This window comes from Somniosus microcephalus, chromosome 3 (genome assembly GCF_052327205.1).
Source record: "Somniosus microcephalus isolate GS21.2 chromosome 3, FLI_Smic_1.0, whole genome shotgun sequence".
Taxonomy (NCBI): domain Eukaryota; kingdom Metazoa; phylum Chordata; class Chondrichthyes; order Squaliformes; family Somniosidae; genus Somniosus; species Somniosus microcephalus.
Window position 1 is genome coordinate 292,622,778 of NC_140989.1, and position 27,099 is coordinate 292,649,876.

Genomic DNA, 27,099 nt, shown 5'->3' on the forward strand with positions numbered 1-27,099 from the left:
GGGTAAATCATGTCTAACTAACCTAGTTGAATTTTTTGACGAGGTAACTAATGTGGTGGATAAGGGAATATTTATGGATGTTATTTAAATGGACTTCCAGAAAGCATTCAACAAGGTTCCATATAAGAGACTGTTAACAAAAATGCGAGCCAACAGAATTAGAGGTAACCTATTGGCTTGGAGGTAGGAGATGGAGAGTAGGGATGATGGGTATGTACTCCAATTGGCAGGATGTGACTAGTGGTGTCCCCCAAGGATCTGTTCTGGGGCCGCAGCTTTTGACTCTATTTATAAATGACTTGGATGAAGAAATAGAGAGCCATATATCCAAGTTTGCTGACGACACTAAGTTAGGTGGCACTGTAAATAGTGTAGATGGGAGCAGAAAGTTGCAAAGGGACATTGATAGATTGAGTGAGTGGGCAAAACTGTGGCAGATGGAATTAAATGTGGGAAAGGGTAAGGTCATCCACTTTGGACCTAAGAAACATAGATCAGAGCATTTTCTAAATGGTGAGAAGCTAGGAATCACGGATGAGCAGAGAAATTTAGGGGTCCAAGTATAGAAATCACTAAAAGCTAATGGACAGGTACAAAAAATAATTTAAAAGGCTAATGGAATGCTGGCCTTTATTTCAAGAGGGCTGGAATACAAAGGGATGGAAATTATGTTACAGCTGGGCGGAGCTCCGGTTAGACCCCATCTGGAGTACTGCATTCAGTGTGGGCACCGCACCTCAGGAAGGATATATTGGCCTGAGAGGGGGTGCAGCGCAGATTCACCAAATGATACCAGGACTAAAAGGGTTAAGTTATGAGGACAGGTTGCATAGACTAGGCCCGTATTCCCTTGAATATAGAAGATTAACGGGTGATCTAATTCAGGTGTTTAAGGTGATTAAAGGGTTTGATAGGGTAGAGAGAGAGAAACTCTTTCCTCTGGTGGGAGAGTCCAGAACAAGGGGGCAGAACCTCAAAAATACAGCTTGGCTGTTCAGGGGTGATGTCAAAAAGCACTTCTTCACCCAAAGGGTAGTGGAAATCTGAAACTCTCTCCCCCAAAATGTTGTTGAGGCTATGTCAATTGAAAATTTCAAAACTGGGATTGATAGATTTTTGTTAGGCAAGGTTATTAAAGGTTACGGAACCAAGATGGGTCAATAGAGTTAAGATACAGATCAGCCATGATCTAATTGAATGACGGAAAAGGCTCAAGGGGGTGAATGGCCTACTCCGGTTCCTATGTTTTCATTAGAACAGAGGCGATTTTGGGGTGATTTGATAGTGTTTAAAACAGTGTAGATAGAAACCAATTGTTTCCAGTGGTTGAGGGTTCTGGAATGAGAGGACATAGATATAAGATTAAATGTAACAGATTTATGACAGAGAGCAAGAGAAACTTTTTTCTACACAGAGGGTTGTAAGTCTGTGCCATGCACTACTGGAAGTCATTATTGAAGCAGAGAGCATGTCAACTTTTAAGAATAGGCGATTGAAGGAAAGGGGGATAAAGGAATATGGGCAGTGCAGGCAACTGGGATTAGGACTACTGCTACCTGGAGCATAAACATCAAAACTGACTGACTGGGCTGAATGGTTTGTTTCCGTGTTATAATTTCTATGTAATTCTAGAGACATCATTGTTAACCATTTGTCAATTCTTTCTCATTTTGAACTTGGAGACTGTAGTATCTATTGTCCTTCAAACAACAGGCAGTTTTATATTTGGTGCTTTTTTAGTTTAGATCACAAGATATCAATGCCTATGTGGCAGCTCCCCATATTTCTATTACTACAACTCGAGCCCTTATCACAACAGAGCAACCTAACTTCTGTGATGATCTAATAATTAAACCTACCAGGCATAATTAGAAGCAACCTTATGCAATCCCTTAGTGTCTGTCTTGTGTTATTGTGTGCCTATCCCAGTGCTCCTATGAAGTGTATTCCTAGTAGCTACATCTTGGAAGGTGGAAAGCTGCTGAGCCGCTATTGAGGACACTTCAGATGGCTGTGGTGGGTGGCCTTGTTCAGCTGTGGGCCTAGAGGGCCCGCTGCACACTGCAGCATTTTGGCATAGGCCAGGGCAGTCTGGCCCAGCTGGCTGTGGGGTACTGTGGCGGACTGAGTGGTGGGGGAGCAGGCAAGATATCATCCGGAGAAAGGACAGCAGGGACCTCTCCCATGGAGCGAAGCCCACTCTTATGGAACTGCGCCTCAGCACTCGTATGGCTCTGCATGAGTACAGATTGCAGGAGTGATCTGATGCTCTGGAAGCCCCTGTCAACACTGGCCCTCAGAGCCAAGGTGGCAGCCATCTGAGTTTCCATGGCAGCAGTGTGAGCAGCCATTGAACCTGTCAGAGCTATCAGCAGAGGCTCCGTTATGCTGGACGTCACTGTCGCATTCATGAACCTGCCCACTCAATCCATGTTGGACAGAATGGTCTCCTTGCTCTGCACGAAGCCCTGACACAAGTTGGAGCTGGACACCTCCGTGCTCTGAGCCATTGCGAACAAGCTCGCTGTCAGGCTGCCCAGGATGCTCCAATGCCATCGGGGCCCAATTGTTATTTTTACCTGAGGCCTGAGTGGGGGAGCAATGGTAGCCGGGGCAAAACTGCCGGGAGCTGCATCGAGGGCCGTGACCGGCCCAGTAAGGTAAGTTTTTAACATTTATTTGAAGTTTCCTTGTGGGCTAGGTGGCGCAGGAGTCTCCTCTAGTCCCCACAAGGAAACCTTGGGCTACCCTTGCGCTGGGCTACGCCGCCCTCCCCAACTCCAGGGTCAAAGTGGCGACGCAAAACCCACCTCAACGTGTGGCAGCAATACAGAGACAGAGGATAATCCACCCCACATGATTTTATCTGAACAAAAGAAAGAAATTTAGTACAATATATATGCCTTCTCATTTATTGCTAGCTCCTAATTGCAAATTCAGCATGTAAATAGATTAGATACATGTAGAAATAGTAGAGATAGTGCATGCTGAGTCTAAACTGTCTCACAGCATGCACTATCTCTATCTGTTTCAATCACACACTTCTGTTTTTAAAATTTAATTGTACCACTTTAATTTAGAAAATGTTAACAAAGCTCAATTGTATTTTGCTAACCTTTCAGCTTTGTTATCTTGCATTCTTTATCACTGTATTAGTAATGCTTGTACATACTGCTTTTGTCTGCCTGTGCATCAGTCTCAATATTACGGAACTTGTAGTGTATGTACCTTTAAGGGGAGAACTACTTTTTACAGCTCCTGTATACTGTAGTACCGGCAGTGACCACACCTGTATATAACCCTGAGTAGGGATCTGCACTATTTAGTTTTAGAGCAACCCTCACCCAGTAAACACCTGTTGATTGTTTCTCTGCAGTCTCTGTCGATTATTTGAAGGACCACTACCTAAAGATTCACGGATTTAACATTGGCGACGAGTCGTTTCGAACCTACCTGCAACTCTGAAGAAGAAGGCCGATTCCACCAGTGTGGGCGTCGACCATCCAGGGAGGACTTGAGCATCGCAGAGGAGGCTGTAGAGAGCTGGGCTTGGTTCTCCAGTCGCGACGATCCAGCGCAGCGGGCTGGCAGCAGGTACGGCGCAGACCCTTCCCGGACAGCGGCGGCGGGAGCCGACCGACGGCACAGAAAAAGGCCGAGCAGCGTCGATGGGTAAGAGAGAAGGTAAAGCGCACAGGGCGCAGCCGGGGTTGAAGACCGAGCGGCGTCAACGAGAGAAGCGTGCAGGAAAACGCGCAGAGCGCGGCCGGTGTTCAAGGGCTGAGCAGCATCCGCGGGGGAAGAAAAGAAAGCGCGGGAGAAGCCATTTGGGCCGCAGCGGAGAAGAAAGGGAAGTGCGGGAGACGCCATTTTGAGCCAGCGGAGAAGAAGGGAGAGCGCGGGAGACGCCATTTTGAGCCAGCAGAGAAGAAGGGAGAGCGTGGGAGACGCCGTTTTTAGCCAGCCTAACCACACCCAGGGATGCAGAAGAGTGGCAATGTCACAGCGTTCGACAATGAAGTCGAAGATTGGGCGACATATGTAGAACGCAGAGAAGTGTACTGCAAGGCGAATGAAGTGCCAGATGCCAGGAAAGCACTGGTATTGTTGAATTCCATGGGTACAAAAATGTACGGCTTACTGCGAAACCTAGTAACCCCAGAGAAGCCAGTGGAAAAGGATTTTGAAAGCATAGTGGCAATCCTACAGGACCACTTAAACCCTACACCGCTGCTGATAGCAGAAAGATTTAAGTTTCACAAAAGGAACCAGCATAAAGACGAAAGTAATGCTGAGTATTTAACGGAACTGCGCAAGCTATCGAAACACTGCCAGTTTGGAACGGGACTAGCAGATACTTTAAGGGACAAGTTTGTGTGTGGGCTTCAAAGTGAAGGAACCCAGAAACGGCTTCTATCAGAAAAGGATCTTACGCTGGACAAGGCTTTCAACATGGCAGTATCACACGAAGCAGCCGCACGGGGTGCTGCAGAGATACAACGGAGACCGCAAGAATATGGCACAAATGAAATGTCATATGGAGCAGTGAAGTGTTATCGCTGCGGCAGAACAACACACGACCATAAGGATTGTTGGTTCAAGGACCAAGTGTGCAGACAGTGTGGAAAAGTAGGACACATAACAAGAGTCTGCAGGTCGGGAAAGAAAACCAGCAGCAAGAAATCTCCACAGGAGAAATACAAAAAGGTACATAAGGTGACGGAGAGTAGTTCAGATGAACAGAAAAGTGATACAGACTCCGGAAGCAAGGAGCTGGGTTGTCTGAAACTACATAATGTAACCAAAATGGAGGATCACCAAACTATCTGGGTCACGCTCAAGATAGATGGAGTCCAAGTGAAAATGGAATTGGACACAGCATCAGCCTTAACAGTCATAAACCGAAGGGACTACAAGCGACTATTCTCACATATACCCTTGAGAGATACAGAGATTATCTTGAAGACATACATGGGGCCAAAAGTCTACCCCAAAGGAAAAATAAGGGTGAACGTTATATATAACGGCAAGGAAACACCAAAAATGGACATATATGTATTGCCAGATGGAGGACCACCACTACTAGGACGTGAATGGATCCGGAAGATACAGTTAGATTGGCATGCCATACAAGCACTGACGGTAGATGCCAAAAAGGATGACGACGTCACACCTGGACGACTGTCAAAAATGCTAACTGACACACAAGAAGTGTTCCAGGAGGGACTCGGAACACTAAAAGACATAACAGCGACGATCAAAATAGAGGAAAATGCAAGCCCAAAGTTTTTTAACGCCAGACCGGTGCCTCATGCGATCCACCCAGCCGTCGAAGCAGAGCTGGAAGGTTTGGAACGTTCTGGAGTACTGTCCAAAGTGGACTGGAGCGAGTGGGCTACACCCATCGTTCCTGTAATGAAGAGGTCGTTGAGTAATACGCCTGGGGAACCAAAGAAGATTCGCATCTGTGGGGACTTTAAGGTGACAGTGAACCCAGTTCTTCACACGGTACAATATCCGCTTCCGCAGATTGAAGATATTTTCGCCTCGCTATCTGGAGGAAAACGCTTCACTAAGATTGATCTGGCCCAGCCGTACCTACAAATGGAGGTAGAAGAAGCCTCAACAGTACCTCATGATCAACACTCATAAAGGTCTCTACCAATACAACCGGCTGGTGTTCGGGGTAGCATCAGCTCCAGCTATTTGGCAAAGGGCAATGGATCAAGTCCTGCAAGGGATTCCAGGGAACCAGTGTTATTTGGACGACATCCTGGTCATGGGCGAAAATGACAGTGATCGCCTCGCCAAACTGGAGCAGGTGCTCATTAGATTGAAGGAATATGGGCTCCAAGCTAATCGCCACAAATGCGAGTTTTTCCAGAAGCAGATCTCGTATTGTGGCCATGTTATTGATGAAGAGGGGTTACATAAGTCCCCTGAAAAGATTGAGGCAGTAGTCAAGGCTCCAGCACCGGAAAATGTGTCACAACTGAGGTCGTTCCTCGGGCTGGTGAACTACTACCATAAGTTCTTGTCGAATTTGTCTACAGTACTACACCCACTGAACACCCTACTGCAAACGGGGGTACCATGGAAGTGGAATGACAAATGTAAACGAGCTTTCCAGAAGTGCAAAGAATTGATTACATCAAAAGAGGTGTTGGCTCATTTCAACCCAGCACTACCAATTCGGTTGGCATGTGATGCATCACCCTATGTTATTGGAGCGGCGCTGTCGCACAAATTCCCGGACGGCTTGGAGAGGCCAGTAGCCTTTGCGTCTCGGTCACTAACCTCAGCCAAGCGTAACTACGCCCAGATTGACAGGGAGGCCCTCAGCCTAGTGTGGGGAGTAAAAAAGTTCAACCACTATCTGCACGGGCAGAAGTTCACCTTGCTGACTGACCACCAACCACTTGTCTCCATCTTTAAACCAAAAGAAGGGCGTTCCAGTGATGACTGCGCAACGGCTACAAAGATGGTCCCTTTTTCTAGGGGCGAACCATTATGAAATAGAGTATAAGGGCACGAAACAGCATGGAAACGCTGATGGGCTATCACGCCTGCCACTGCCTACTGCGGAGGAAGCACCAGCAGTGGACCCTGTCGAAATATTTTATTCGACTATAATTGAACGCTTGCGAGTAACTAACGCGGATATAGAGAAGGAGACCCGAAATGACCCGACACTGTCTTGGGTATATGACTTGACGGTGAAGGGATGGCCAACACATGGCGACTCACTGTTGCCAGCATTCTCATCCAGAAGAGAACAGCTGTCAGTCTGCCAGGGGACCTTGATGTGTGGATCCCGAGTGGTAATTCCACCCAAGTTAAGGGAGAGAGTGCTCAATGAGCTTCACGAAGGCCACCTGGGAGGGGTGAAAATGAAAAGCCTTGCTAGGGCTTATGTGTGGTGGCCGGGGATCGATCAGCAAATCGAGGACCTGACAAAGAGCTGCTCAGGATGCCAGAAGGCCCAAAATGCACCACCACATGCCCCTCTACACCCATGGGAGTGGCCCTCCTCTCCATGGCAACGGGTGCATATTGATTTTGCTGGTCCATTCACGGACTCAATGTTTTTAATAGCCGTGGATGCGCACTCGAAATGGCCTGAGGTGATCAAAATGTCCTCCACCACCACGGAGAAAACGATTGCAGTCCTACGGACCATATTTGCCAGGAACGGCTTGCCAGAGCAGATTTGCTCTGATAACGGACCACAGTTTGTGTCCGAAGAGTTTCGGAAATTTATGAAAAGGAACGGGGTAAGGCATTACACATCCGCCCTGTATCACCCAGCCACAAATGGATTGGCTGAGAGGTTCGTACAAACCTTTAAAAAGGCAGTAAGGGCCATGTGCGATGACGACATTCCACTGCAGCATAAGGTGGACAATTTCCTGTTAGCCTACAGAAATGCAACACATGCAGTCACCAACCAAACCCCGGCCATGATGTTCTTTAACCGAAGGTTGAGATCTCGTCTGGATTTGCTCAGACCAAATGTACGAAGAAATGTTGAGAATAAGCAATTCCAGCACATCAATGAGAAGCCGACAAGGAGCTTCAATGTAGGGCAACCAGTCTTGGCCCGCGACTACCGAACAGAGAAATGGCAACCAGGAACGATATGCACACGGCAGGGGCCACTAATGTACAAAGTGAATGTTGGGGAGAACATTGTGAGACGCCATGTCGACCAGATTCTAGAGTCACAGGAACGAGTCAACCCCATGTCTCGCGTACCTGGTGATGAACCCGACATACAGGTAGCATCTACCCCAGAAACAGTAGCATCGGAAGCTGATGAACCAACCGACGACAGGGGGCCAGAATCGCCTCCGCACCAAGAGCAAGACACTCAGGAAAGGCGCTATCCAGAAAGGATCAGGAAGCCGCCCCAAAGACTGAATTTATAAGTGGACTATTTTCAGTTAATGTTGCATGTTAAAAGTGTTAATTGTTAAATGAATGTTATGGTACTGTTAATCTAAAAGGGGAGGAATTGTAGTGTATGTACCTTTAAGGGGAGAACTACTTTTTACAGCTCCTGTATACTGTAGTACTGGCAGTGACCACACCTGTATATAAACCCTGAGTAGGGATCTGTACTGTTAGTTTTAGAGTAACCCTCATCCAGTAAACACCTGTTGATTGTTCCTCTGCAGTCTCTGTCTATTTATTGAAGGACACCATACATCAAGATTCACGGATTTAACACACTCCACATCCACTTTCCAGCAGGGGCCATTGAATAGCAATCAGGAGCAAGAATCCTGGCTGAAGTTATTTCCTCTAACTAGCCCAGGAACGCTGAAACCAATTGTAGTGAATCCACTGCCACTTTGGATGACAGGCAATTCAGCACAAGTCAGGAATTAAACCTCAGGCCTTCCCGATCTATGGGACTGAATGCCACACCAACCAGTGCATTTACTTCTGGGGAAATCCTCAACTGTTAACGTTACTTGTTGTTAAACTGTGCAAGTTTCTAGCATTAAGCATTACTATGTTTGATTTTCTTGTCTTCAGACACCATCACAACAGAGCAATGTTCATGACAGTGAACTGGAAGATATATCTCCCACCAGTCAATGGAGCTCATATGCATTGGGGAGGAGAGATGTACCACCAGAGAACATCATTAAAAAGGTTAGACCGTACAAAGGTGGATTTAATTTTCTGCTACAATTTGTCATAACGATATGTTTTGTGATTTCATACTTGTTCCATGAAGTTCCTTTATATTCCTAGCAGTGTATTCAGTTTTATTTTGTCATTATGGTTTAGACTTTCCAAATGGTGAGTTTAACCTTTTGATGTTCTACATGTGTAATTTTTTTAATAAATTGTTGCTATGGTCTGTTTTTGATTGTACGTTTTGTGAACACCATAAGGCCGATTTTAACTTTCGGTGGGAAAATGGCAGGAGGGAACGGCAATCCCACACAGGAGTCTTTGTCAGCCGCCCGGCAGATTTTTACTGCCGGGCCTCATTTGAATGCAGCTGGTCAGCTGCTTGGCCATTTCCAGCGGAAAGCGGCAGCTAGCCAGTGGGGGGAAACGAAGATCAATCAAACTCCAGGCATCAAGAGAAGGCTGCTGGCAGCAAGGTAAGTGTGGGAAGGGAAGTGTTGCGAGGGTCTTGCAACTGGGGAGAGTTAGTGGGGAGACGAGGGGCCACAGAGGCCCGACTTTCTTTGTGGGAGCCTCGTCTGCCGCCAAAAAACAGTGGCATTAAAATGGGGAATCAGCAGGAAAAGGAGCCGTTCTATTTCAACTGCTCCCCACTCCATTTCCATCGATCGAGAAGAATTAAAATCTAAATTAAAATTTATGAATTAGTCCTTGGACTGCTGACAGATACAACAAAATACCTTTTTCTGGGCTGACTTTTTATTTGTTTTCAGTTTATATACTGTGATGTTGAAACAAACACTAATATTACAGCAATAAAGATACTCAAAGATCAGCAATAGATTTGTACTGTAAATTTAATTATATAGAACTTAAATTCACACCTGAAATACAATTTTAATTCTGTTCTTCTTGTTGACTGATCGTCTCATTCTTTAATTTTCTATTCCCTACTTTTTGAAATAAATTTTTAAGCAAAATCATATGAAGAAAGAATCTGCATTTATATTCCATCTTTTCACATATTCAGGAAGTCCAATCGATGAACTACTGTTGAAGTGCAGTCATTGTGGTTATGTAGTCAAATGGGGCAGTCAGTCAGCACACAGCAAAACAAACAGCAAATGAATGAATGACCAGATAATCTGTTTATTTAATGGTGCTTGTTGAGGGTGGAATGCTGGCCATGACATGGAGAACGCCCCACTCTTCTTCAAATGATGCTATGGAATCCTTTCCACCACTTGGGCAGGCAGATGGGGCCCTGTTTTAATATCTCACCTTAAAGTTGACAACTCCATACTGCCTCAGTACTGCACTGAATTGTCAGCCTAGATTATGTGTTCAAGTCTGTACTGGGACTTGAGCCCATAACCTTCTGACTCAGAGGTGAAAATTCTATCAACTGGGCCATTTTGATGAAAAGAAATCTTGATGTGTCATGCACCCCTTCCAAAATGTGGTGTTGTTACTTCGGTTGCGATTTTGCCGGCGCTCAGAGGGCGGGTTTGGTGGTGGGTCCGGAGTTAAAATCAAAATGATTGACGGCGGGTTGCGAACTCCCCGTCTCCACGCAACTCGCAGACCCGACACCAAGCGGTGGGAGAGCCACTTAAGGCAGCTAACTGCTTGTTAACTGCCTGGATAATCCGATTTTAAGAGGCTCTTCCCATTTTGCAACATTTTCAGCATGTTGCACATCGTGCGGCAAACACGCCAGCTGAATGTGCTGGGTTCAGCAACTAGCTGTATACTTGACAGCTGCACCTGCAGCATAAAAGCGGACCTGTAACATGAGTTCACTTTCAGATGCCGGAATTTTCTGTTTTGATGCTTTGGAACACATTTTGCAGGTGTATTGAGGTTGTAAGTGTTTAATCTGAGATCCATATGCACTGTGACCTCCTTGGAATACCCTCTCCCCACATTGACTAAGCGCTTATAACATCTATTCCTCAACTGAAATATATACCAGCTGAATGGGAACCATTTATACCCTCTCATCCTGGTCCTCAGAATCGGAGGAAGAGCAGCCGCGGCAGCAGCAGATTGAGGCACAACAACAGCACCAACAACAGGAGCGTCAACCTTCTCCTCGGCCACCTGATACTGCACAGGGCAGAGGGCGTCAGCGCAGGGCTGCACCACGCCGCAGGAGATACCCCCAACACAGGGTTTACAGGCCGAGGATGAGCTTCCTCAACATGAGTGAGCAGCAGTGCCAAAGGAGGCTGAGACGGCTGCACACAGTTGCATCACGCACGTTACCGATGCCCTCTTTGCCAAGTCACACAATTACATCCACTTCTCCACGGATGAAGCAAGTGTTACCGCATGTGCAGTTGGCTTTGCAAATATGGCAGGCTTCCCAAGGGTGCATGGCGTCGTAGACGGTACCCATGTGGCCATTAGGGCACCCCATCAATACACCCCAGCTGTATTTGTGAACCGCAAGGGCTTCCACACCCTTACCGTCCAGTTGGTGTGTAACCACAGGAAGAACATTATGCATGTTTGCGCCAAGTTCCCTGGCAGTTGCCATGACTCGTTCATCCTGCAACAGTTCACTGTGCCTCAGATGTTCAATCCGCCAACCCAACTTTCCGGATGGCTCCTTGGAGACAAGGGCTATCCCCTGAAGACGTGGCTAATGACACCAATGAGGAGGTCATCAAATGAAGCTGAGGACCGCTATAATGTGAGCCAGATTTCCACCAGAAGCATCATAGAGCAAACCATCAGCTTGCTCAAAATGTGATTCAGATGCCTCGACAGATCTGGTGGAGCCCTACAGTATGCACCAGCCAGGGTCTCCAGAATCATCGCGGTCTGCTGTGCCCTGCACAATATCACACAGCAGCATGGCTTACCACTGCCTGAGGAACAAGTGACTCAGTGCACAGCCTCCTCAGAAGAGGAGGAGGAGGCAGCAGATGAGGAAGACCATGCGGAGGCGGATGTGCCAGTTCCACCAGCACATGAGCACATTGTTGGTCGTGAGGCAAGGGATGCACTAATCCATGCCAGATTCGTGTAACTTTACGCAGCAAACACATGTGTCTGGCACATAGAAATGACTGTGTGCCTGACCTTCTTAACATATCATACAGCATCTGTACAATAAACTGTGCTTTCCTATCACTCTCACCACCATCATTACAGATGAAAGGCGCTCTGACCCCTCACTGTGCAACTTCCATTTTTGAGCACACATAGGCCAATTCTTTGAATCTCTGACATCACATTTCTTTAATACAATTGAAATAACGGTGAGAAATGGTGAGAAACGTAACTTTGTATTAGATCAAAACACCCAAGTGACTACCCTTGTGACTATTTGTGTTTAACTTTCTCTTACGTGTGCTTCTACGTGGTGCTTCCCCTCTGGCTTCAGCAGATGTAGAGGCAGCTTGCTCACTTCTATTAGACGCATTTGGCAGGCATCTTCTGGGTTTGGGAGCCTGGGAGGGCTCCACAACAGTCTGCTTCTCCTGCAGCTGTACAGGGGCTGAGACAGCCATCTCAGTTGGGTGAGGAATCTGTGGCTCTGACGTGGCATGGGAGTGTGAGCGCTTGGAGAGGAGCCCACACTTCCTTGTTGCCGACCACCAACATCCCTCTCATGGATCACCCACACTTCACTGCTAGCAAGTAGCTGGAGAGCACCATGCTACACATCAGTGGGGCCATGAGGTCCCGTCTCTGTACTGACAGTCCTCATAACGGGGACGTCCATGTACCTCTGCTTCCTCTCCTCAATAGATGCCCATCTATCCTCCATAGCTGACCATCTATTTAGAAGAGTCACCATGTTCATTTGAGTCTGGCAATTTATGTCCTCCATGGAGGTTGCCACCCTTTCCATGGCGGCACGTACATTGCGTGCACCATGGCATTGCTCATGTTTGAGATGGACTCCTCCATTCTCTGCACACTCGCAGTTACCATGGTTGCAAACCCTGTCAGAGACTCCTGCACTTAATCCTGAAGTTCCAGCACCGCTCTCTTTCTGGATGGCCCCAGAGGCACAGCGTCCACATGCAGCTGAGCAGAGCTAGGAGCATCCTGCGACCTCTGACGAAGACTCTCCTCTGCTGTCCCTGTCTCCACCATCTGCTGATGCTCACTTGTGAGCTGTGATACACCAGGTGACAACACTACTGTATCTCGCAAAGGACCCACCGAGGTGTGCATCTCTGCGCTGGTGCTGGGTGCGCTCAATTCTGCTGACACTGCACCCTCAGAAGCTGCAGCTTCCTCTGAGGAGTCGTACGGCTCTTCCCCCTGGACAGTGGGGAGGGGGACTCTCGATGGTCCTGTGAGGGAGTAAAGGCATGAGTTAGACACGTGATATTAACATAGCAGACACATCGAATTGTGCAGATGATCAGAATTCAATCTGTATGAACATCAGATGCCATATCAGTCACCCATGAAATCTAAATGAGAGGGTTGCAAATCTATTCTGTCACCAGCTTGCTCTACTACGCTCGTCTCTCCGTCCCCCACTTCCAGCTCTTCTGCACCTCCGGCGATCTCGATAGCAGCCTCCTCAGTGTTGGTTAAATGCATTATGGAAGGTGGCCCTCCTCCTGTCCTCCCCCTCTCCCTCTTATTGTGGGCTCTCTTTTCCTGCAATGAGGAAGACAAGTGGAGGTTGAGTGAGAATGTTGGAGTGAGTGTAGAGAATCCATAGCATAGATGCTTAGAGGGAGACAAAGATGGAGTGAGATGCCAATACCAAGGGCCCTCCCTGTGCATTGTTAGTTGTTGCCATTGCATTACAGTGATAGCGAGTGTGAGGGGTGCATAGTAGAATGGTGGAGTGAGTCTGTACATAGAGAGAGAGGGATGGTTAAGGGTGCAAGCGATGTAAGGGTAAGTTGGGATGTGCAGGAGTAGGATGAAAATGCAGAGTGTTGCTGATGAGAAGAGATGGGAGCAAATTGAAGGTAAGTGTGATGTTATACTCACTTTTGCTGAGCAAAGCAGATCATTGAAACTTTTCCTGCACTGAACCCAGGTGCACGCAACACAAAGACCTGGCGCTAACCTCCTCAGCAGTGTGCAGCCAGGCTGCTTTGGTTTGCTGAGGAGGCTTCCTACGTCCATTGGAGGGAAACAGAACCACCTTGCGCCCTCTTGCTCCCTCCACAAGAGCATGGAGGGAGTCATCATCAAATCGGGGGGAAGCCTTGGTTCTTGCAGCAGTCATCTCACTAACAATACCACTGCGAAGCATCATAAAGTGAATCAAACCCAATTATGGGCCCCTTAAATGCAGCTGAATTGAAGATGTCAGCAGAGGCGAGCAGCTGACCCGAAGCCACTGATTGGGCCGGTAATGCGCACGGCAGGCTTAACTCAAAATCCTCATCGCAGTGCGGCTGAAACTGGCAGCAGGACCAGAACCCGCCGAGCAGCGAACCCAAAACAAACCCGCCTCCAATGGCAAAATCGCGGCCTAAGACAAAGAAAGCAGTATTAAGATGTATTCTGGAGTTGTAGTGCATAGAGTGCTTGCCTAGAAAGATACTGATGCATTTTGTGAGTTGTAGGCTGCAATCTGGTTTTTATTTAGGGAAGCTGATAGACCTTACCACAATAATCATTGTGTCAGCTATCAACTAGAACCAACATGAGGGAAAAACCTACTTGACCTCGTCTTCACCGATCTACCTGCCGCAGATGCATCTGTCCATGACAGCATTGGTAGCAGTGACCACCGCACAGTCATTGTGGAGACGAAGTCCCGTCTTCACACTGAGGACACCCTCCATCATGTTGTGTGGCACCGTTCTAAATGGAATAGATTAAGAACAGATCTAGCAGCTCAAAACTGGGCATCCATGAGGCACTGTGGGCCAGCAGCAGCAGCAGGATTGTATTCCACCACAATCTGTAACCTCATGACCCGGCATATCCCTCACTCTACCCTTACCATCAAGCCAGGGGACCAACCCTGGTTCAATAAGGAGTGTAGAAGAGCATGCCAGGAGCAGCACCAGGCGTATCTAAAAATGAGGTGCCAACCTGGGGAAAGCTGCAACACAGGACTACATGCATGCTAAAAAGCGGAAGCAGCATGCTATAGACAGGACTAAGCGATCCCACAATCAACGGATCAGATCAAAGCTCTGCAGTCCTGCCACATCCAGTCGTGAATGGTGGTGGACCATTAAACAACTAACGGGAGGAGGAGGCTCCATGAATAGCCCCATCCTCAATGATGGTGGAGCCCAGCACGTGAGTGCAAAAGACAAGGCTGAAGCGTTTGCAACCATCTTCAGCCAGAATTGCCAAGAGGATGATCCATATTGGCCTACTCCTAAGGTCCCCACCATCAGAGAAGCCAGTCTTCAGCCAATTCAATTCACTCCACATGATATCAAGAAATGGCTGAGCGCACTGGATACAGCAAAAGCTATGGGCCCCGACAACATCCCTGCTATCGTGCTGAAGGCTTGTGCTCCAGAACTAGCTGCGCCTCTAGTTCCACTACAGCTACAACACTGGCATCTATCCAGCAATGTGGAAAACTGCCCAGGTATGTCCTGTCCACAAAAAGCAGGACAAATCCAATCTGGCCAATTACTGCCCCATCAGTCTACACTCAATCATCAGCAAAGTGATGGAAGGTGTTATCGACAGTGCTATCAAGCAGCACTTACTCACCAATAACCTGCTCATCGATGCCCAGTTTGGGTTCCGCCAAGACCACTCGGCTCCTGACCTCATTACAGCCTTGGTCCAAACTTGGACAAAGGAGCTGAATTCCAGAGGTGAGGTGAGTGTGACTGCCCTTGACATCAAGGCAGCATTTGACCGAGTGTGGCATCAAGGAGCCCTAGTAAAATTAAAGTCAATGGGAATCAGGGCAAAAACGCTCCACTGGCTGGAGTCATACCTAGCACAAAGGAAGATGGTTGTGGTGGTTGAAGGTCAATCATCACAGCCCCAAGACATTGTTGCAGGAGTTCCTCAGGGCAGTGTCCTAGGCCCAACCATCTTCAGCTGCTTCATCAATGACCTTCCCTCCAACATAAGGTCAGAAATGGGGATGTTCGCTGATGACTGCACAGTGTTCAGTGCCATTCACAACTCCTCAGATAATGAAGCATGCAAGCCCGCATGCAACAACACCTGGATGGCGTTCAGGCTTGGGCTGATAAGCGGCAGGTAACATTCGTGCCACAGAAATGCCAGGCAATGACTGTCTCCAACAAGCGAGAGTCTAACCACCGCCCCTTGACATTCAACGGCAATGTGATTGCACTAGAGAGGGTACAGAGGAGATTTACAAGGATGTTGCTGGGAGTAGTGAATCTTAGCTATGAGGAAAGACTGGATAGGCTGGGTCTGGGTCTGCTGAGTCCATTATAAAAGATGTAATAGCAGAGCACTTGGAAAGCAGTGACTGGATCGGACAAAGTCAACATGGATTTACAAAAGGTAAATCATGCTTGACTAATCTACTGGAATTTTTTGAGGATGTAACTGGTAAAATAGATAAGGGAGAACCAGTGGATGTGGTGTATTTGGACTTTCAGAAGGCTTTCGATAAGGCCCCGCATAAGAGATTAGCGTGCAAAATTAAGGCACATGGGATTGGGGGCGAGGCATTGACTTGGATAGAGAACTGGTTGGCGGACAGAAAGCAAAGAGTTGGAATAAACGGGTCGTTTTCCGAGTGGCAGGCAGTGACTAGTGGGGTACCGCAAGGATTGGTCCTAGGACCCCAGCTGTTCACAATATATATTAATGATCTGGACGAGGGAATTGGATGTAATATTTTCAAATTTGCAGATGACACAAAGCTGGGTGGGAGGGTGTGCTGTGAGGAGGATGTCGTGAAACTCCAGTACGATTTGGACAGGTTGGGTGATTGGGCAGAAACATGGCAAATGCACTATAATGTGGATAAATGTGAGGTTATCCACTTTGGTGGCAAAAACAGGAAGGCAGATTATTATTTGAATGGCAATAGATTGGGAGAAGGGGAAGTGCAGAGAGACCTGGGTGTTCTTGTGCACCAGTCGCTGAAGGTAAGCATGCAGGTGCAGCAGGTGGTTAAGAAGGCAAATGGTGTGTTGGCCTTCGTAGCAAGAGGGTTCGAGTACAAGAACAAGGATGTCTTGCTGCAGTTGTACAGGGCCTTGGTGAGACCACACCTTGAGTATTGTGTGCAGTTTTGGTCGCCTTACCTGAGGAAGGATGTTCTTGCCATGGAAGGAGTGCAGCGAAGATTCACCAGGCTGATACCTGGGATGGCAGGAATGACGTATGAGGAGAGATTGTGTCGATTGGGCTTATACTCACTGGAGTTTAGAAGATTGAGAGGGGATCTCATCGAAACCTATAAAATTCCGTCAGGCCTGGACAGACTAGATGCAGGAAGGATGTTTCTGATGGCCGGGGAGTTCAGAACCAGGGGTCATAGTCTAAGGATAAGGGGTAAGCCATTTAGGACTGAAATGAGGAGGAATTTCTTCACCCAGAGAGTGGTGAGCCTGTGGAATTCTCTGCCACAGAGGGCGGTGGAGGCCAGTTCATTAAGTATATTCAAGAAAGAGTTGGATATATTTCTTAAGGCTAAAGGGATCAAGGGATATGGGGAGAAGGCAGGGACAGGGTACTGAATTTGGATGATCAGCCATGATCTCATTGAATGGCGGAGCAGGCTCGAAGGGCCGAATGGCCTACTCCTGCTCCTATCTTCTATGTTTCTATGTTTTCCTTGGAACAGAGTAGGCTGAGGGGAGACCTTATTGAGGTGTCTAAAATTATGAGGGGCATAGATAAAGTAGATAGAAAGGACCTATTTCCCTTAGCAGATGGGTCAAAAACCAGGGGGCACAGATTTAGAGTAATTGTTGGAAGGTTTAGAGGGGATTTGAGGGGAAATGTCTTAACCCTGAGGGTTGTGGGGGTCTGGTACTCACTGCCTGAAAGGGTGGTAGAGGCAGGAACCCTAACCACATTTAAAAAGTACTTGGATGTGCACTTGGGATGCTCTAACCTGCAGGGCTACGGACCAAGAGCTGGGAAGTGGGATTAGGCTGGATAGCTCTTTGTTGGCCGGTGCAGACACGATGGGCCGAAATGGCCTCCTTCCATGCTGTAACTTTCTATGATTCTATGATTACCATCGCCGAATCCCCCACCATTTTCATCCTGGGGCTCCTGACCTCATTACAGCCTTGATCCAAACATGGACAAAGGAGCTGAATTCCAGAGGTGAGGTGAGAGTGACTGCACTTGACATCGAGGCAGCATTTGACCGAGTGTTGCATCAAGGAGCCCTAGTAAAACTGAAGTCAGTGGGAATCGGTGGGGGGGGAGGGGACTCTCCATTGGCTGGAGTCATACCTAGCACAAAGGAAGGTGGTTGAAGGTCAATCATCTCAGCCTCAGGACATCATTGCAGGAGTTCCTCAGGACAGTGTCCTAGGCCCAACCATCTTCAGCTGCTTCATCAATGACCTATCCTCCAACATAAGGTCAGAAATGGGGATGTTCGCTGATGACTGCACAGTGTTCAGTGGCAATGATTATCTCCAACAAGCGAGAGTCTAACCACCGCCCCTTGACATTCAACGGCATTACCATCGCCGAATCCCCCACCATTTTCATCCTGGGAGGTCACCATTGACCAGAAACTTAACTGGACCAGCCACATAAATACTGTGGCAACAAGAGCAGGTCAAAGACAAGTGTCTCACCTCCTGACTCCCCAAAGACTTTTCATCATCTACAAGGCACAAGTAAGGAGTGTGATGGAATACTCTCCACTTGCCTGGATGGGTGCAGCTCCAACAACACTCAAGAAGCTCGACACCATCCAGGACAAAGCAGCCCACTTGAGTGGCACCCCATCCACCACCTTAAACATTCACTCCCTCCACCACCGGCGTACCATGGCTGCAGTGTGTACCATCTACAAAATGCACTGCAGCAACTCACCAAGGCTTCTTCCGCAGCACCTCCCAAACCCGTGACCTTTTCCACCTAGAAGGACATGGGCAGCAGGCGCATGGGAACACCACTACCTCCAAGTTCCCCTCTAAGTAACACACCATCCTGACTTAGAAGCATATCGCTGTTCCTTCATCGTCACGGGGTCAAAATCCTGGAACTCTCTCCCCAACAGCACTGTGGGTGTACCTTCACCACACAGACTGCAGCGGTTGAAGAAGGCGGCTCACCACCACCTTCTCGAGGGCAATTAGGAATGGTCAATAAATGCTGGCCTTGCCAGCGGCGCCCACATCTCATAAACAAATTTTTTAAAAATCCAAAATAAAAATCTCAAGTGTTAGGAGCCTGAAAGGAACTGGCCTCCAGTGGGAAATAATCTTAACTGATTTTAAATACAGAAAAGGCAACTGTATGAACAAGTATACTTATTTGTTGTGAATTATGTCACTTTTATATCTCAGTCTTACACACTTTGTATGTATAGCAAAGTGTAAGGGTTTCAAGTGTGATGCTTTGAGGTGTGACGGATATGTACTATATGCAAGATTTTGCATGTAGTGATCTCCAAATAGTGTTGCACATGGGAGTCAAGACTTGTGTTTCTGTCTGTGATTTGGGTTGCAAATTTCCTCGGAGTTGCTCCTACTCTTCGTCAGAAATGCAGCAAAAAAAACATTTTCGCTGCACTTCCGATGAAGTTACAGCAGCAGATTGGGAACAGCATAATTACCCTGACCCCAGATTGGCTATTTATTCACCTCCTTGCTGTGTGCATTAAATGCTACTATATTTGCATATATAATAAATGTCACTGCACTTGAAAGTAACTCATTGTATGTGAAGTGATTTGGGACATTTCTGAGAGACATGATACAATGCTACATAAATATAAGTTGCTCTTTCGTTGGTAGATTTTTTTTTTAAACTGTTCACCAAAAGATGCTAAAAATCAAACATCTAGTTGTAGGGGTAGGCACAAGTCATTCTGTTGAGAAAACCCTGAAACGTTGAGCAAAATAATTGTATTTTTGTATTGGCCCAGAACTTGGTGTCGGGGGCTTGCCGCGCGTGCAAGCCCCCGATCTGCACTCACTCTGCGCGCTGACATCTGAAGCCCGGGCCTGCTTGCATTTCCTGTCACAGGCCCGGTTCAGATGTCAGCGCGCAGTGCTTACCTGATCCAGCGGCGTAGTTAGTGCGATGTGCCGGCTGGGATCAGGTGAGCACTGTACAACCAATCAGGGGAGGGGAAGGTTCATTCATGAGTTTGAGAGTAAGAACTGTCAAACTCATGAAAACTACGGGGCCCAAAACACTATTTAAACTTTAAATAAAAATTTAAAAAACATCCCAATCATTAAATTAAGTATAAATAAGTTTAAAAAAATAATTTAAACAATTTTTTTTTGTGAAAAAAATATTTTTTTTTTAAAAAGGGTCTAAAACTAAACTTACCTTATTGTAGATTCTTTAAAATAATAAACCTGTGGGAAAAAAAATTCTAAATTACACTAAAACACCACTTACCTGTAAAAATAAATACTTACGTGTGCTTTTTACATGCATAAAGACCGGAGGCCTTTACACATGCGCAAATCCCCCCAAAACAGAGGAAATCCAAGACGCACGCGCTGCCCCCTACAGTGCACGCGCTAGCCTCTTCACCTCTTGGGTTAGAGGAGAGGAAATGCCGGTTTTCAGCGCCTGCGCTGTGCATGCTGAAAACTGGCATTTCCTCCGGCCAGACGCGTGAGTACCCCTTCCGCACTCACGCGTTTGGGGAGGAATTACTGCCCCATTGTGTATGGCTGCCCTTAAGCACAGTTCCCTCATATGACAAGTCCAGCCTCAACAATAAGCGACCAAAATCACTCTCGTGGGCTGCCCCCATCTGTGATTCTCACGATCCTTGTGTATTTGTTTTCTCTGCTTCGGCCCTGGGTGTATCAATGGTTCCCTCTAGGTATTTATTGTTCTCTATCTCTCTGTGTCTGATTCACACTCTGTCTTTGTGTATATCTAGGTTTCCTGCTGTCCCTGTGAGTGTCTGTGATTCCTTCTTTCTGTCTTTGTGTGTCTATAGTTTTCTCTCTCTAGCCAAGGTCGTGTTTTTTGTTTCTTTCTGTCCTATTTGTATCTGTAGTTTTCTCTCTAGTTTTGCTGTCTGTCTAACCCTGACAGTTGTTGAATCATAAAATATCTTAGCCTTTAACTGCTAAACTCTCCGAACCTTTGTATGTAATGCTGTGCCATGCTCTGTTGTTGTTACCCCTGCCTGGGCCACCTCGTGTGCCTCAGGAGTTCTGCTTCTGTCCCTATCTCAAGGCAGCTGTTACTTGGACATGCAAATAATGTACTTCTCATACCCATCCAAAATCCCACTGATCACAATGTGCCTTTCTGGCAAATACCCTCTCATTCACTGCATCTTTCAGCACAGTGATCCTAAACCGAGCCAGATGGTAACAAGTTGCTTGACCTGCTGAATTGAAGGGTCCAGTTCTGGAACATTAATTTATTATTCAGTCTTGGAAGAACAATTCGGTTTGACTTTTTTTAAATCCCAGTTATTATAAATATCATGAGACTTGCTTAAAAATGGATTATACACCGAAACATTTTATTTGGGAGACCAGGAAAAAGAAGTAGGTGAGAAACCAATTGCATTTTTTTACTCAAAATGATTCCATATATGTCAAAATTTATGTAGTGTAAGTAGAACCTTATGTTTTTCAGTGTTGTGGAAGCTTCATATCCATCAAATTCTTCAAACCTATCCCAAGAATGTTTCAGCCAGTGGTAGTTAATGGCTGAGTTATGAAGTTAACTCTGTTATGTCATCAACAGCCATATATGTGTGTGTGTTTTGTGTCAGTGGTGATGATATCACAAAAAAATAGAAACAAAATTATTTAACAGGGATTCTTAGTGTTGTTCTTCAATCATACACTATTTCAGTAAAATAAATAAGTGCAAAAGAATTTATGAATGAGAAAAGGCCATTCAGCTCATCCGATTCACTGTTCTTGATTGAACCATTATTTCCCCCATCCTTTCCTAGAACAAACTCCTATCCCTATACTCCCTGCAGAATCAGCCATTGGACCTATTCCCTTTTCAATGCTTCAACTAAATCAGTATTAAACGTAACATAGTCCAAGAAGATAAATATTGAGTAAAACATGGACATTGAAACACATACGAAGTAACTTTGACAGAAAAAATGTAATTAACTATACACAATGCCTCTGCTTCCATTCTTGGCCCCAGAAATGACTCCACTCTCATCCTCAATCCCATGAATGCCTCTGCTACCATTTCAAGCCACAGGAATGTCTGCACTCCTATCACCAGCTCCTGAATGTCTCCACTTCCTGTCTTAGGCCTAGGAATGCACCTGCTGCCTGTCTCACCCCAGGAATGTGTCCACCTATCTCAGTTCCTGAGCATCACTGCTTCCAGTTGTCAAATAACAGAAACTGACCTGTTCCATCCCTGTTTCAACTCAGACCTTGTGTCCCATTTTGTCTCTGCTGTAGTTTCCACTTCACCTGGCTGCTTGTTTCCTTCCCCACTCAACTGCTCTACAGCGCTCCTTGTTCTTGATTCCCTATTCGACAGCTCCACTCCCTGGCCTGTGTCCAAGACTACCCATGAGCAACACCACATCAGATCTATTAGAGTATATTAAAAGTCGTCCTCTTATAATCTCTTTCTCACCTGGAAAGTTCCCAAATATGGGCATCATTGTACTCCTGCTTTTAAACCAATTAAATATTTAGCAGCATACTTTACTTCCTATTTTATCATTCCTTACCTTAATCTTTAATTACTGAAATGGAGTCTTACCAAAAGCTTCATGAGAGTTCAAGTATTTATCAATTGGTTATTATGTCAGTAATTCATTTAACACCAGCAAGCTAGTTAAACATGGCCTGGCATGCATGCTGCTGATTCTAATAAGTTATGCTTTTCCAAGAGTTCATCTCCTAGGTCTCTCAAAATCATTTCAAATATTTCCCATACAACTGCTATTTTCTTCAGAATCTATGGAAATTAAGACAATCCCTTAACTAAACAGTTCATATTTTGCAGTGAGCTGTTTTAGGAACTTGTAAATATAGTTACACTCAAGAAAATTACTTAATCTCCAAATGTTGGTGTCATCATCACTTTGGTCTCCTGTGTCCTTTTTTTTTCTTTTATCTGTCTGTGTAAGTTGTAATGATTGTCCTTTACAGCTTCCTGAATCTTTGCCTAATGGGCTGAATTACCCACAGGCAGTTAGCCACCCTCACCAAGGGCAGAGTGCATTAGTGTCTTCGCCACAAAGCCTACAGCATCGATCCAGGGAACAGCAATATGAAGGAGCTGTGTCGAAGGTGACTCTCCAGCAGTATCAAAAGCCTTTGCAGATTGCCATTTCATCCTCGCAGAACCTTCCCAGTCCTCGAGCAACTCAACCCAGCAGATGTCTAACAAGCGTTAAAGCACAAAAGAGCACAGAAAGCTACCAGGAACAGGTAAAATGGGCACCTTATATAGATATCAGTGCTATGAAAAGGTTAGTTAACCATGCAATTAGTAGATAAAGTTCCTGATGGCTCAGTAGATAAATCCACTGTATAGAGTGGTACTGATTTATACAGACTATCATGTCCCAAGTTCACTTAGTCTGTGCTGAGTTTGCTATGGTGGCAATAGGGCACTATAATTGGCATCTTTATCACAAGACCGGGAGGAGAAATATGAATATGTTTCCTGCTATTGATTGCTGGTTAGTTATCCCAGTTGGAAAGCATATGCATGTCAGGCAAGGACAGTATTAGACTTGGCTGAAATTATGATCAATGTCTAGGCTCACATAGGAAAATTGCCCATTTATTCACGGTACCAGTAGCATAAATCCTAGACTTAGGGTAGGGCAATAACCGAGGCACACAAATGAAGATAATAACAATACAAATAACATAAATTGAATTTAATATTTCTTGGAACGAAGGTTGATTTATATGTGACAGGAGGAGCTTGGTTTTGGCAGGGTGTACAATGAGGTGATGTTTCACAGTCCCACAAATACTCTGGTAGATAATCAGCAAGACAGTTGATAGACAGTCAGTTGGATATAATTTTCATATTGGTCTGGCCTATCAGAAACAAAGATATTGGGGTAGATTTTGACTTTTAAAAGACCAACCAGCAGAGCGTGCTGACCAGCCACCCAGGTCAACGGGGTGGTAAGTCTACTGACGCCATTTTGAGGCCATTACTGCCCCGTTAATGCAAATTTCAGCAGGTTAAAACTCCCATTCATGGGAATTATGGTTAAGAACCAATCTGAAGTTTCACCCTCCCCTCTAGATCTTCCTTCCTAAACCCTGTATCCAGACCCAGCCCACTCCAGGAAAGGCTCACAAAAATAAAATGTGAGAGATTTACCATAGAATCATAGAATGATACAGCACAGAAGGAGGCCATTCAGCCCATCATGCCAGTGCCGGCTCTTTGAAAGAGGTATCCAATTAGTCCCACTCCCCTGCCCTTTCCCCATAGCCCTGCAAATAGTTCCGTTTCAAGTATTTATCCAATTCCCTTTTGAAAGTTATTATTGAATCTGCTTCCACCATCCTTTCAGGCAATGCATTCCAAATCATAACAACTTGCTGAAGAAATTTTTTTCCCTCACATCGCCTCTGGTTCTTTTGCCAATTACCTGAAATCTGTGTCCTCTGGTTACCGACCCTTCTGCCACTGAAAACGGTTGCTCCTTATTTACTTTATCAAAACCATTTATGATTTTTTAACACCTCTATCAAATCTCCCCTTAATTTTCTCCGCTCTAAGGCAAACAACCCCAGTTTTTCTAGTCTCTCCACATAACTTGAAGTCTTTCATCCCTGGTACCATATTCTAGTAAATCTCCTCTGCACCTTCGCTAAGGCCTTGACGATTCCTAAAGTGTGGTGCCCATAGAGTCATAGAGACAGCACAGAAAGAGGCCCTTCGGCCCATCGCGTCCACACCGGCCATCAAGCCCTGTCTAATCTAATCCCATTTTCCAGCATTTGGTCCATAGCCTTGTATGCTATGGCATTTCAAGTGCTCATCCAAATGCTTCTTGAATGTTGTGAGGGTTCCTGCCTCTACCACCCTTTCAGGCAGTGAGTTCCAGATTCCAACCACCCTCTGGGTGAAAAAGTTCTTCCTCAAATCCCTTCTAAACCTCCTGCCCCTTACCTTGAATCTATGCCCCCTTGTTATTGACCCCTCTAATAAGGGGGAAAGTTCCTTTCTATCTACCCTATCTATGCCCCTCATAATTTTGTACACCTCAATCAGGTCCCCCCTCAGCCTTCTCTGCTCCAAGGAAAACAACCCCAGCCTGTCCAGTCTTTCTTCATAGCTGAAGCGCTCCAGCCCAGATAACATCCTGGTGAATCTCCTCTGCACCCTCTCCAAAGCAATCACATCCTTCCTATAGTGTGGCGACCAGAACTGCACACAGTATTCCAGCTGTGGCCTAACCAGCGTTTTGTACAGCTCCATCATAACCTCCCTGCTCTTATATTCTATGCCTCGGCTAATGAAGGCAAGTATCCCCTATGCCTTTTTAACCACCTTATCCACCTGTTCTGCTGCCTTCAGGGATCTATGTACATGCACACCAAGGTCCCTCTGATCCTCTGTCTTTCCTAGGGTCTTACCATTCATTGTGTATTCCCTTGCCTTATTAGTCCCTCCAAAATGCATCACCTCACACTTTTCAGGGTTAAATTCCATTTGCCACTGTTCCGCCCATCTGACCAACCCATCTATATTGTCCTGCAGACTGAGGCTACCCTCCTCGCTATTTACCACCCCACCAATTTTCGTGTCATCTGCGAACTTACTGATCATACCTTTTACATTCACATCCAAATCATTAATGTAGACCACAAACAGCAAGGGACCCAGCACCGATCCCTGCGGTATCGTACTGGACACAGGCTTCCAGTCACAAAAACAACCTTCGACCATCACCCTCTGCCTTCTGCCACTAAGCCAGTTTTGGATCCAATGTGCCAAGGCACCCTGGATCCCATGGGCTCTTACCTTCTTGACCAGTCTCCTATGCGGGACTTTATCGAAAGCCTTACTGAAATCCATGTATACCACATCCACTGCACTACCCTCATCCACACACCTAGTCACCCCCTCGAAAAATTCAATCAAATTGGTCAGACATGATCTTCCCTTGACAAAGCCATGCTGACTATCCCTGATTAATCCTTGCCTCTCCAAATTCTGTCCCTCAGAATTTTTTCCAATAATTTCCCTACCACTGATGTTAGGCTCACTGGCCTGTAATTCCCTGGTTTATCCCTGCTACCCTTCTTGAATAATGGTACTACGTTAGCTGTTCTCCAGTCCTCTGGCACATCCCCTGTGGCCAGAGAGGTTCTGAAAATTTGTGTCAGAGCCCCTGCAATCTCCTCCTTTGCCTTACACAGCAGCCTGGGACACATCTCGTCCGGGCCTGGGGATTTATCCACTTTTAAGCCTGCTAAAACCGCTAGTACCTCCTCCCTCTCGATGCTAATATGTTCAAGTATATCACAGTCCCCCTGCCCGATTTCTATGCCTACATCGTCCTTCTCCATAGTGAACACATGCAAAAAATGTATTTAAAACCCCACCTACATCTTCTGGCTCCACACACAGATTGCCACTTTGGTCCCTAATGGGCCCTACTCTTTCCCTAGTTATCCTCTTGCCCTTAATTATACTTATAAAATACCTTAGGATTTTCCTTTATATTGCTCGCCAGTGTTATTTCATGGCCCCTCCTCGCTCTCCTAATTTCTTTTTTAAGTATCCCCCTGCACTTTTTATACTCCTCTAGGGCTTCCTCTGTCTTTAGTCCTTTGTATCTGCCAAAAGCCCCCCTTTTTTTCCTAATCCATTCTCGTATATCCCTTGACATCCAAGGTTCCCTGGGCTTGTTGGTCCCACCCTTGACCTTTACGGGAACATGTTGCCATTGTACTCTCTCAATTTCCTTTCTGAAAGACTCCCATTGCTCCGATGTGGATTTTCCTACAAGTAGCTGATCCCAGTCCACTTTGGCCAGATCCTGCCTTATCATGTCAAAATCGGCCTTCCCCCAATTTAGAACCTATATTTCCAGTCCATCTCTGTCCTTTTCCATGACTACCTTGAATCTCACCGAATTATGATCACTGTCACCAAAGTGCTCACCTACTAACACTTCTACCACTTGCCCGGCCACATTCCCTAGAATTAGGTCCAGTACCGCCCCCTCTCTTGTAGGACTTTCTACATGCTGGCTCAAAAAGCTCTCCTGGATGCACTTTAAGAATTCTACACCCTCTAAGCCTTTCACACTCTGACTATCCCAGTTAATATTGGGGAAGTTGAAATCCCCCACTATTATTACCCTATTATTTGCACATTTCTCTGAGATTTGCCTACATA

General features: G+C 46.2%; 1 protein-coding gene across 1 annotated transcript in view; it reads left to right on the forward strand.

Moving 5' to 3' along the window:
• The window catches only part of lrrc7 (leucine rich repeat containing 7), a 377,242-nt gene that overhangs the window by 307,924 nt on the left and 42,219 nt on the right, over positions 1–27,099 (forward strand). Inside the window, exons 19-20 of the mRNA XM_085982772.1 lie at positions 8,542–8,661; positions 22,866–23,147. Coding sequence (XP_085838898.1) covers positions 8,542–8,661; positions 22,866–23,147 — 402 coding nt within the window. The remainder of the gene's footprint in view (positions 1–8,541; positions 8,662–22,865; positions 23,148–27,099) is intronic.